This window comes from Phoca vitulina, unplaced genomic scaffold, assembly GCF_004348235.1.
Source record: "Phoca vitulina isolate PV1807 unplaced genomic scaffold, GSC_HSeal_1.0 scaffold10, whole genome shotgun sequence".
Taxonomy (NCBI): domain Eukaryota; kingdom Metazoa; phylum Chordata; class Mammalia; order Carnivora; family Phocidae; genus Phoca; species Phoca vitulina.
In genome coordinates, this window is record NW_022589713.1 from 17,792,916 (window position 1) to 17,805,055 (window position 12,140).

General features: G+C 37.9%; 1 protein-coding gene across 1 annotated transcript in view; it reads left to right on the forward strand.

Annotated features, from left to right (window-relative positions):
- Positions 1 to 1,668: 1,668 nt before the first annotated feature.
- The window catches only part of COPB2 (COPI coat complex subunit beta 2), a 33,038-nt gene continuing 22,566 nt past the window's right edge, over positions 1,669 to 12,140 (forward strand). The window contains exons 1-2 of the mRNA XM_032408598.1: positions 1,669 to 1,780; positions 9,034 to 9,171. Coding sequence (XP_032264489.1) covers positions 1,778 to 1,780; positions 9,034 to 9,171 — 141 coding nt within the window. The 5' untranslated portion in view covers positions 1,669 to 1,777. The remainder of the gene's footprint in view (positions 1,781 to 9,033; positions 9,172 to 12,140) is intronic.

The following is a 12,140-nucleotide window of genomic DNA, read 5'->3' on the forward strand; positions in this document are numbered from 1 at the left end:
GCCTTGAAAATAGAGATGATGTCATTTTATTTTGTATTACTTGGTAATGTGCCAAGTCTGAAGATACTTTCTCAACTGTAAGAGTATCCAGGAAACAGAAATATTGGCAGCTCCACTATTCAAGTTAGATATAGCTTGCATTTGTAAAATTTTCAACTAACTCTTGTGATCCTCAATCACTCCACAGAGTAAGCAAAGTATTCAATTATTAGTCTCAATTTACATTTCATAATATAAAACTCCTGGCATTAAAATCCAGTTCCAGACCCACTCTTCTACTATTAAATATCACAGAATAGTAGAAATGGAAAGATCTTTAGAAATTATTCAACCTAATTTTTTTTTTAAAGATTTTATTTGACAGAGAAAGAGCAGAGCGGGAACAAAAGGGGAAAAGCAGGCTCTCCGCTGAGCAGAGAGCCCATGGCGGGGCTGGATCCCAGTACCCTGGGATCATGACCTGAGCTGAAGGCAGAGGCTTAACTGAGCCACCCAGGCGCCCCAACCTAATTTTTTTTAATATGAGGAACTCTGAGGCCCATAAAGAGATCACATTAGCAGCAAAGCTCCCACTAAAAGCCAAATTACCTGATGCAGAGTCCATGTCTCCCTCTGAATATCACTTTCTACACACATAGACCCAATTTTAGCTTTTCTGAAAATACAGAGGTCTAAAAAAGCCAAGGCTCTCTCAAGCCAGAGGTATTGGTTCATGTGTAACAAGTTTTATTTGGCCCACGGGGTTTAAAACAAAATAAAATAAAAGCAGGAGTGTAGGAGGATGGTGGCAGGCAAATGCTCTTGCAGTTTTTTTCAACCCTGTGGCTCAGGTCCTCATTCCAGAGCTCAACTACCTTAACGAAGAGGTACTCTGATGTAGTAGAAAGAGCACGGGACTTTGAGGAGTAGGAATCTGAGATGAAATCCGGTCTCCAGCACTTACTACGCGGCCTTGGCCAAAGCACTTCTTTGAGCCTTAGTTTTCTCATTAGTAAAATGGAGATAATTCAGATTTGATGTGAGGATTTGAGAGGAAAGTACTCCTGGCACACAGCCGAAGATCGATAAATATTTGTTAAATAAATGAATAACACAGTGGATGCTCAGTAAAGAGCGATCATGCATGGTGGGGTAGTCCATCTCCTGGGGGCTCCAGACTGAAGGCTCTTGGCCTCCTTCCAACCTCACAGGCCTGAAGCTCGGCCCCGAGTCAGGCCATTTCTTCCCAGCCTCACTCGGCGCTTGGTCCAGGGCTCGCAGAGAACTCGCTGAATCTCGTTCTCTAGCCTTGAGGCCTTGGAGCCTTGCTTCACCCTCTCTCCCCATCCCTCCCCTCAGAGTCGGAAGGAAGCCAAAGGCGCTCCTCAAGCCACAACTCCAGAGGGGGAGCTCCCCCTGCCGTTAGCGTCCAAGGGGACTAAGCATTTCGTTTTTCTCATATTTTTTTCTATCTTTGTTTTCTAGTCCTCGTCTTCTTTCAGGAGCCCGAGGTCATTTCGCTCAGTGGTAAAGACCACACCCCGCCTTCTCAAGCCGCCCCGGGTCGGCTAGGGACAGTTTAGGAGGCCGCGTTACCTGGGAAACCGGAGAGGGCGTTGGAAATCGTCAGCCCTGCGTCGCGTTTGCGCAGGCGCTAGGACCCTGGCCTCCACTATCGCGAGAATTGCCTCCCGGAAGTTCCACGTCAGTCAGTCGGCTGGTCAGCGGGTCGGTGGGTCTCTCAGGGACTGCGTCGCCGGTGGCAAGTGAGGGCTCCCGGGCTCGGACCAACGGAGCGATGGTAGGTCCAGACCCTGCAGGAAGGAGCGGGGCCTCGTTGTCTGAGGGCAATTCTTGGGCTTCTGGACTGGGGGCTGCGGTAAGCAGTGGCCTGCGGTGCCGCTGCGGCCGCCGCCTCAGGCCTTGTGGGGTCCTGGTCCAGTTTGAGTTCTGTGAGGGAGGCGGCGGTGGGACCCAGGAATCTGAGGTGGTGTGGAGAGGCAGTGCCGGGGCTTTGCCAAACCTACCTCATTCTGCCCTTAAAACGGTGGCAGCTGGTCTTACACTCATGCTATAGTAGTGTGTGCTAACCACAAACGACGGTCTTAAGCAGAAAAGCACTCTTCCTGAAATTTGGTAAAGTGTGTATGTCAGAAGTGGAATTTCAAATGCTTTGGGATTCCACTTTAAGTTTCTAGGGGGCAAGGAAGGGTTAGGACGTTGCTTCTAAAACTGTTTGACGTGGTTTTCTGCATTTGCAAATATAGTGGCTGGTAAGAATGGCAGTCACGACAGACAGCACTTTTTTATTTTCAGTCTCACCCCCCAAAATACCCTAAAGTACTTTGGTTCAAGAGTGTTATAATAAGAAGAAAAAAATACAATAGTGTGAGAATATCCTTTCTGAAAAAATGTAAGAAAGTCCGTGTTTTATATTTAAACGATTTCCTGCCCGCTCTTTTTTTTTTTTACCTTGTAATGAAGCATAGGTTCAAAGATTTGAGGGCTTGAAAATGTTAGGGATTAATAAGACCAAGTTTTGTATCTTGTAGTTTAAAACTTTTAAGTTTGTACAAGGCTAATTGAAGCAGAGTTAGAATTACAACAGAGGTTGAATCCTTAGGGAAATGGTGAAAGGTATGGATCCTTCTAGAAAAATGGGTAGAGAAGCACACAGTGTTGCAGAAACTTCAGTGGGTTCTACTTTCTACTTCTACTTCACAGACACCATATCTCCCCCATCCTTGCCTATGAACTTCCTTGGGTCCCCAGGTTAAGAGCTCCTCGACAAGATCTCAGGTCTCTTAATTATTCTGCCTCCTGTTACTAATGATCTGTTCTGGTCTGGAATCTGCTGTGCTCTCAGTAATGACATTTTATAATGAAATATCCTTCATTCTTTAATGTATTTAAAATTTTTTGTATAAGATACAAAACGTGAATTTATTTATTCACTTGTTTACCATAGAGTGTTTATGTGCCCATGCACTTTGCTAAACATTTGCCTCCAAATTCTTATAGCAGCTGGGAGAATGAGTTATAAATAATATTTATGGAGTGGTTATGATAGGCCAGGTACTATTCTAACTGCTTAACATTGAATTTAATTCTCATAATGCTAAGATGTAGATAAAAGTATTATCCCTCTTTTACTTATGTCAAACCTCAGAGAAGTTAAGTAAACTTGTCCAATATTGCATATTTGAAATGAGTGGTGGAACTAAAATTTGAATTCAGCATAATTCTCTAGACCTCGATTATACCATCTGTCCTTAAATCCCCATATCCAAATATATAAGATGCTGTGGATATAAAGACATGAATAAGCAATGACTCCTCCCTAAGGAGCATCTACTCTATAAAGCAAAAAGAGACGTGTATACAAATATTAAAATTAGCTTCTTTAAGATCCCTTAGGAAAGGATAGTTCTGGCTAGGGTAATCCTAAAGATTATATTGGTGGCAGTAGCATTTAAGCTGAGTCTTAAATGCATCCAGCTTTTGGAAAATGGAGGGAGACATTTAGAATTAAGGGTACAGTATAAATATCTTTGTATTTCAGAATATCTACTTCATTCAGAGTAGTCACTTAAATGTTGGGAGAAATACAGCAAAAGATCTTGGCTGTGTTTTTTAAACTGGGATTTGTGAATTGGGGGTATTTGGAGGTATACTAGGGTTGCTTAGTCCCCCAGCCCACCTTTGCAGAGCATTACTTTTACTCAGTAATCATTAAACATCCATATGGTAAAATATACACAATTTATAAGTGATGAATTTCCTCATTTGCTAGAGGAAAAGTATGAGATGTGCTGGCCTACATGAAAGCCCTGATTGTGGTTTCTGGCACACAAAAGACACTTCATGTTTGTTCACTCTAAATTAGAGACCAGTGGAAGGAGTTGAAATTTGTCATGCTAATTAATGAGGCAAAATTAAGAAAAGATTGAAGTAAAAGGTCCTGTTTCCCTGAATAGCCAAGGAATGTGAGGATGGTGGTTTGAAAGTAGAAAGTTTGAGATGGAGAGGAAGGCATGGCAGTGGAAACATTTTTTTGGTGATGGTAGAGAAGAGCCAAAGAACTCTGATCTTTTCAAATAAAGAGATCTAGGTTATTGCTAAAAGCGGAGGAGGCATGTATAGAAGTAATAACAAGATTGGAAGTAGTAGATGAATAAAAGCCTTGTGAGGTGTTTGCTATGTCTCAGGAAATTATCTCTGCTGAAATTATCTACTGATCTTCGTTTTGTGTTGAAAAGTAACCTTAAATTTCTCTTCCATTCATGATCATCGTGGAAGATCACAAAAATAAAGATTCAGTGGTAACTTGCCTAGTAAACTTTTAGGTTGTGTTTAAAACCTGTTGAAGGGGAAACATACATTTTTTTTAAAGATTTTATTTATTTGACAGCGCACAAGCAGGGGGAGCAGCAGGCAGAGGGAGAAGCAGGCTCCCCGCTGAGCAGTTTGCCCAACACGGGACTCGATCCCAGGACCCTGAGGTCATGACCCGAGCCTAAGGCATACTCTTAACCGACTGAGCCACCCAGGCGCCCAGGGAAACATATTTTAAATCAGTCTTCCCTGATCTGTGGCCAAGAGAGAATTAAGACTACTGACCTAGGCATCATTGTTTATAATGAATTCTTTTCTCTTAGAATGGTATCCTTGGGAGAATTGAGAAAATACTTATTCACATCATTTTCTTGTCTGTTTAGATGAATCTAGATTGAAAAAAAGCAAGTTTAAACTATTAGCATTTTCTGACTTGAGAGTATTTTAATTTTTGTTTAAAATTGTTCTAATTAAGTTAGAATTAGGTTCTTTTATTAGATTACTGAGTAACTCACTAGTTAGGTTCCCAGTTAAGTTACATTAGGTTCCGGTAACTGAAATCCATTAAAATGCTATCAACATTCCTGTTTGTCTCCAAAGGCCTTCATGGACATGGATATAACCCATATTGATCACACATCACATTCACCTACCATTTACTAGTATTATTGCCAAAATACTTTTCTCCAAAGAAATCAGTTTTTTTATTGAGGTATAATTGACATAATGTTATATTAATTTCATGTGTACAACATAATGATTTAGTATTTGTATATATTGTGAAATGATCAAAAGAGTAAGTAGTTAAGATCTATCACCATATGTGGTTACAGTATTTTTCTTCTTATGATAACTTTTAAGATCTACTCTTAGCAACTTTCAAATATGCGTCACAGTATTATTAACTATATATTATATCCCCATGACTTAATTATTTTATTACTGGAAGTTTGTACTCTTTCACCTCCTTCATCCATTTTGCCCATCCCCACCCCCTGCTTCTGGCAACCACCAGTCTGTTCTCTACATGTATGAGCTTGAGCTGTTTTGTTTTAAGATTATACATATAAGTGAGAGGGCACCTGGGTGGCTCAGTCATTAAGTGTCTGCCTTCGGCTCAGGTCATGATCCCAGGGTCCTGGGATCGAGCCCCGCATCAGGCTCCCTGCTCCGCGGAAAGCCTGCTTCTCCCTCTCCCACTCCCCCTGCTTGTGTTCCCTCTTTCGCTGTGTCTCTGTCAAATAAAAAAATAAAATCTTTAAAAAAAAAAAAAAAGATTATACATATAAGTGAGGTCATTTGGTATTTGTCTTTCTCCAACTTATTTCACTAGCATAATACCCTCAAGTACTATCCATGTTGTCACAAATAGCAAGGTTTCATTCTTTTTTATGTCTGAATAATATTCTTGTGTGTGTGTGTGAGAGAGAATATTTTTGTGATCTTCCACGATGATCATGAATGGAATAGAAATTTAAGGTTACTTTTCAACACAAAATGAAGACCACTAGATAATTTCAGCAGAGATAATTTCCTGAGACAAAGCAAACACCTCACGAGGCTTTTATTCATCTACTTCCAGTGTATATATAATAATATGTATGCAAATAATATGTATTATTACATATATGCATAAAATATATACATATATACAATGAAATATTATGTATAATATGTATAATATACATTTTCTTTATTCATTTATCAGTGGACACTTAGGTTGTTTTGATGTCTTGGCTATTGTAACTATTGGTGCAGTGAACATGGGGGTGCACATATCTTTTCAAGTTGATGCTTTCGTTTTTCTTTGGATAAATACCCACAAGTGGAATTGCTAGATCATATGGCCTGTTCTGTTTTTAATTTTGAGGGGAACCTCCACGCTGTTTTCCACAGTGGCTGCACAGATTTACATTCCAAACGATAGTGCATAGGGGTTTGCTTTTCTCCATGTCCTCACTGACATTTGTTATTTCTTGTCTTTTTGATAAAAGCCATTCTAACAGGTGTAAGGTGATATCTCATTGTAGTTTTGATTTGTGATGATTAGTCACATTGAACATTTTTCATGTACCTATTGGTCATCTGTAGTCTTCTTTGGGAAAACGTCTATTCAGAACCTCTGCCTATTTTTTACTTAATTAATTTTTTTGCTATTAAGTTGTATGGGTTCTTTATATATTTTGAATATTAATCCCTTATCCAGATATATGTTTTGCAGGTATTTTCTCCCATTCAGTATGTTGCCTTCTCATTTGGTTGATAGTTTGCTCTGCAGAAGCTTTTTATATGATGTAGATCCACTTGGTAATTTTTGCTTTTATTGCCTTTGCTTTGGTGTCAAATCCAAAAAAATCATCAAGACCAGTATCAAGGAGCTTATCGCCTATGTTTTCCTCTAGGAGTTTTATGGTTTCAGGTTTACATTCAAGTCTTTAATCCATTTTGAATTAATTTTTGTAAAATTAACTATGATTTAAGATAATGGTCCAGTTTCATTCTCTCTTCTCTCTCTTTTTTTTTTTTTTAAGAGAGGGAGGGGGGTGCAGAGAAGGGCAGAGGGAGAGAGAGAATCTTAAGCAGGCTCCACACCCGGTGCAGAGCCCGACATGGGGCTCAGTCTCACAACCCTGAGATCATGACATGAGCTGAAATCAGGAGTCAAGACACCCAACCGACTGAGCCACCCAGGCGCCCCGCTCTGTTTCATTCATTTGCATATTGTTGTCCAGTTTGCCTCACACCATTTATTGAAGAGACCATCCTTTTCCCACTGTATATTCTTGGCTCCTTTTTTGTAGGCTAATTGACCATATATGCATGGGTTTATTTCTGGGCTCTCTATTCTGTTCCATTGATCTTTGTGTTTTTATGCCAATACCATACTGTTTTGATTGATATTATAGTTTAGGATTACTAAGACTTCATGAATAACGCTTCTTCAGAATATTTTCTGATAGGACACTAATGACATGGGCACAACATTGTGATTTAGTAGATATTTTATATTTACTTACTAGATATTCTGTAAACCAGGGATTCTCAAAGTGTGATCTACAGTCTCCTAGGAGTCCCCCATACTCTTCCAGGAGGTTCACTATGTTGATAATTTGCACTGTTGCTGTAAAACTAATAGAAGGTAAAACTGAACTGCTGGTGTAATGTCACCAAATTGAACTAATAGTATATTTATATTCTTCATTACCACACATTTTTTTTTTTAAATCCAGTTTCACTTAAGAATGTCATTGATGAAACAGGGAAAAAATATTAGTTTTATTACATCTTGATACTTTAGCATACTTCTTTTAAAGGTTCTGTGTAATGACATGAGAAGTATGCACAAGATACTTCTGTTGCATACTGTTAAGTTGCAGGCTTACTTGAAATAGTGACCGACATACTGTGTTTGTTCAGACTTGATTATTTGGCAGACATTTTCTAAAAACTGAAATAAGTTAGCTGGTCCCTGGCAGTATTTGTTCCCAATAATAAAATTGGTGCTTTCAAGTGAAAATTAGAATTTTAGAAAACTTCTATCATTGAACTGGATAAATTTCTAATGCTTGAAGATGTATCCATTGAGGTAGATGGTGATATTAATGAATGTGACTTTTTGTTACTATATAATGAAATGTGTCAAAATTTTGGAAGATCTCCATAATTCACTGAACCAAATTTTCCAAATAACCAATGCATGATATTACAAAAGATGCATGGGTCAGAGATCCTTTCAAAATACATAAGAGGCCAAGAGATTTTTATGTAACAAAGTATAAAAAGTTGTTTTATGTGGTTTCAGATTTCACATTGCAACTAACCTTTAGGAAACTACCACTTGTCAAGTTTGGGTCTGTATGAAAGAAGAATATTCACAACTATTTAAAAAAAGTTACTAGAGCGCCTAGGTGGCTCAGTCAGTTAAGCGTCTGCCTTCAGCTCAGGTCATAATACCAGAGTCCTGGGATCAAGTTCCACATCGGGCTCCTTGCTCAGCGGGGAGCCTGCTTCTCCCTCTGCCTACTCCTCCCCCTGCTTGTGTGTTCTCTCTCTCTCTGACAAATTTAAAAAAAAAAAATCTTTAAAAAAATAAAATATTTCTCTCTTTCCAACGACATATCTTTGTGAGGCCGTTTTTTTTTCCATATACATCAACCAGAACAACATATCACAACATATCGAAGGCCAAAGCAGATATGAGAAACCAACTGTCTCTTATTAAGACAGAATGTTAAAGAGTTTACAAAAATATAAAACATTGCCACTCTTCTCACTAAATTTCCTTTGAAAATATAGTTATTTTTCATAAAAATATGTTAAGTCAACATGTAATGGGCTTATTTTTGTTAATTGAAAATGAATTAATACATAAATATTTTTAAGTTGTTTCAGTTTTAATGTTTCACATGATAAATATCAATAGATATAACCTACATAAGCAAAAGCTCTTTAGGAAATTTTTTTGAGTGGAAAGGGGTCCTGAGACCAAAAAGTTTGACAACCATTACTGTAAATTTAAAAAATTTAAATACTCTTATGTTGGTATGAGTGAAGAAGTAGGTGCTGGTAGAGTTGAAACTGTGTCTTCAGTTCAGCAAAGTAAAAACTGAATTGTTTTGAAGGCCTGTTAATGCACTGTTTTTAGTTAAGATCTCAAACATGTTTTATTTGGCATAGCAATTTAATGTTTTGAGGATTTTTTATGTTGTTTCTCCTTAGCCTCTGCGACTTGATATAAAGAGAAAGCTAACTGCTCGATCGGATCGAGTTAAGAGTGTGGATTTGCATCCTACAGAGCCATGGATGTTGGCAAGTCTTTACAATGGCAGTGTGTGTGTTTGGAATCATGAAACACAGGTAGGAATTTTTAAGGACTTTTTAGAAACAGTGTGTTAGACTGTGTTTATAATGCAAGAGGAGACATAGAGTCCAGTAGGTATGCAGACTGCTTTCTCAAATAAATTAGTACAGAGTATTTCCAGGAAAGAGGAACTAACAGTTATGGGGGTATAGCTTGTGAGAGAAAATGTTTGGGTCTTGTTATATACAATACTTAAATGTTAAATTCTGATATAGGTTAGTATTTTCTTTGAAATGAAGGAAACTGCCACCAATATAAGGTCACTTGCTCTCGATAAAGTATTGAATAGTACTTAATTTTCTATTCAGTCAATATTCTTAAGAATTGGATTTTTAATTTTATTTTTTCCCAAATCCTTGATATAATGATATGCAGATAACTTTCAATCAACCGTTCAAATTATAGAGTATGTCAGAGAAATATTTGTAGTCAGCTTTTGATTATACATACGAGAATATGCATTATACAGATTATCTGCCTTAAATGCTTGTTTTGCTCTTTTTCTTTTTTTTTTTTAAGATTTTTTATTTATTTATCTGAGAGAGAATGAGATAGAGAGAGAGCATGAGAAGGGGGAGGGGCAGAGGGAGAAGCAGACTCCCTGCTGAGCAGGGAGCCCAACACAGGACACGATCCTGGGACTCCAGGATTATGACCTGAGCCGAAGGCAGTTGCCTAACCAACTGAGCCACCCAGGCGCCCCATTGCTCTTTTTCATCTGAGTAAATCATTTATCCTTCAAATTGGTTTATCTCATATTTTCCAGTCTTTTTTGGTGGTTCTTAATCTTTTTCCTTCAAAATACAGAACATATAGTCAGCACTACCCCATACAGTTTTGTGTCTACTTACACAATCATTATCTTCAACATCCAAGGTTAAGTACTTCATATCCAGACAAAATTCACGTTGAGTAATTTAAGATGGAAAAATAGGCTTGGGGGAACCAAGGTCAGGAATAAACCTAAAAACACCCTTACAGTCTTATGTCCCTATAATGGTACAGAATGACTGCACACTAAACCAGGACCCCATCAGTGACATTTTATAAACATTAACACTTTGTTCTCTGCTTTATGCCAGTGCTAATAACATTGTCTGACACATAGTAAGTACTCAATAATTATTTTTTGAGCTAATGAATAATATTCCATTTATCACTATTTCACTGTATCAGGATTTCTAATCTCTGCAATTTCAAATCTTGATCTTGTGAATCCATTTGTCTTAATGCAGATAGTACGCATGCTAACTGCTTTTTTTGATCTACTTCTGCTTTCACAGGTTTAATATCTTTGTGATTTTATGCTTATCAGATATGTTGGTGCCTCCGCCAACCCCCACCACGCATCCTAATTCTTCCTAGGGATCCCTTCTGTCAACTCCATTTAGCCATTTCTCAGCTCTGTCATTTCACTGAAGTATGTTCTAAATCCCAGCTGTATTTCCCTTACCTTTCTCTGGGTTTTACTGTACCGTAACTCTATCTAGTTCATCCACTTTGCCTCTGTTTCCCTTTTGTGCTCTTCTGTGACCTCTGGCAGGGCCACCTACTTCCACTTTCAAAATTCATCTTGTTGGTAACTTCTAATTTCCTTCTTTCCTTCAAGAATGGAGGTCCTGGGATGGACAGGGATTATCCTAGTCCATAGGATTATCCTATGTCCAAGTGCATATCTGACAGCCAGACTTATAGTAGATACTGAGTAAGTCTTTGTTCAATGGTTGATCTATTTTTGGTTGTCCCTCTTTTTTTCCCTGTATTTATCACCAAAAGAAGTTACTTGCCACTCATGTATATTAAGAGCAAAATTCTTCAAAGAGGCAAAAAGTTTTTGGAAGTAAATTCAAATGTACTTGAATTTCAATTAAGTCTTTGAGGTGGTGAGTGCAGTGGTTAAAAATCAGTATGTTCGAATTTGAAGCCATCCTGCTTAATTAAATGATGTGGGCAAGCCTCCTAACCATGTTAAGGCTCAGTTTACTTATTTAAAATGAAGATGATATTGTTGCCTTCCCTATATCACAGGATTGTCAAGAGGATTAAATCAAACTAGATAATATTGTGAGATTTATAAAGTCCTATACAAGTGTTAGTCATTATTTTCCTAGTTTACATTAAGTGTATATTGAGTGTGTAGCATTTCCTCCTCTTTAGATTGTTTAGCTTCTAGAATGTGGAAACCATCTCTCGTGTCATTTTTATCAGCCACAGTACTTAACATGGACCTGAACTGTGACTGTTCTGCAGCTGCTTTATTTGTACTGCTCAGCAGATCCCTGGATTTGTTGGCTCCTTATGAACTTTCGTGGATTTGTCTGTCATCTTACAGATTGTATGTTGTGTTTGCTCTCAGTGTCTGTATTGTAGTCAACTGGTAGTTGTACAGGTTGGAGCTGATGCCCCCATTTATTGTCTTTGTGTGAAGAATCTGTGAAGTCTGGCTTCAGAAGCCAGAGTAGGCTCAACAGTTCTTATGAACCAGTCTCTATTCTTTTTTTTTTTCTCTCGTAACTTTTTTTTTTTAGTATAGTTGACATACAATATAACATTAGTTTCAGGTGTACTAGTTTCTATTCTTTTTATTTAGTGCACATGGTTCATCAGTAAGATTGTGCTGTTTTTCACTACTCTCTGGTACAAAAAGAGAGATTGCAAAATGATAGTTTGATTCTCAGAAATTTAAAAAATAAAGCATCGAAGTGGGAGGACAAAGAGATGCATTTATCCCTGTTCTTTCTAAGACGGTCTTTTAGTTTTCTGCTTTTATCCTGTATATATTATTCCATTTTGAGCAGCTTGACGAGACATCTAAATCACCGTGTTTTCATGCTTCACTAAAGAGAGGTAAATAGCATTTATATGGAAACATATTGCTAAAGTGTTCAAAGGAATTGTATCTTGTTTATGAGTTTATTTTGTGAGTTGATAGGTTTAATTTTAAAAAGAAAAACTAAGAGCCAGT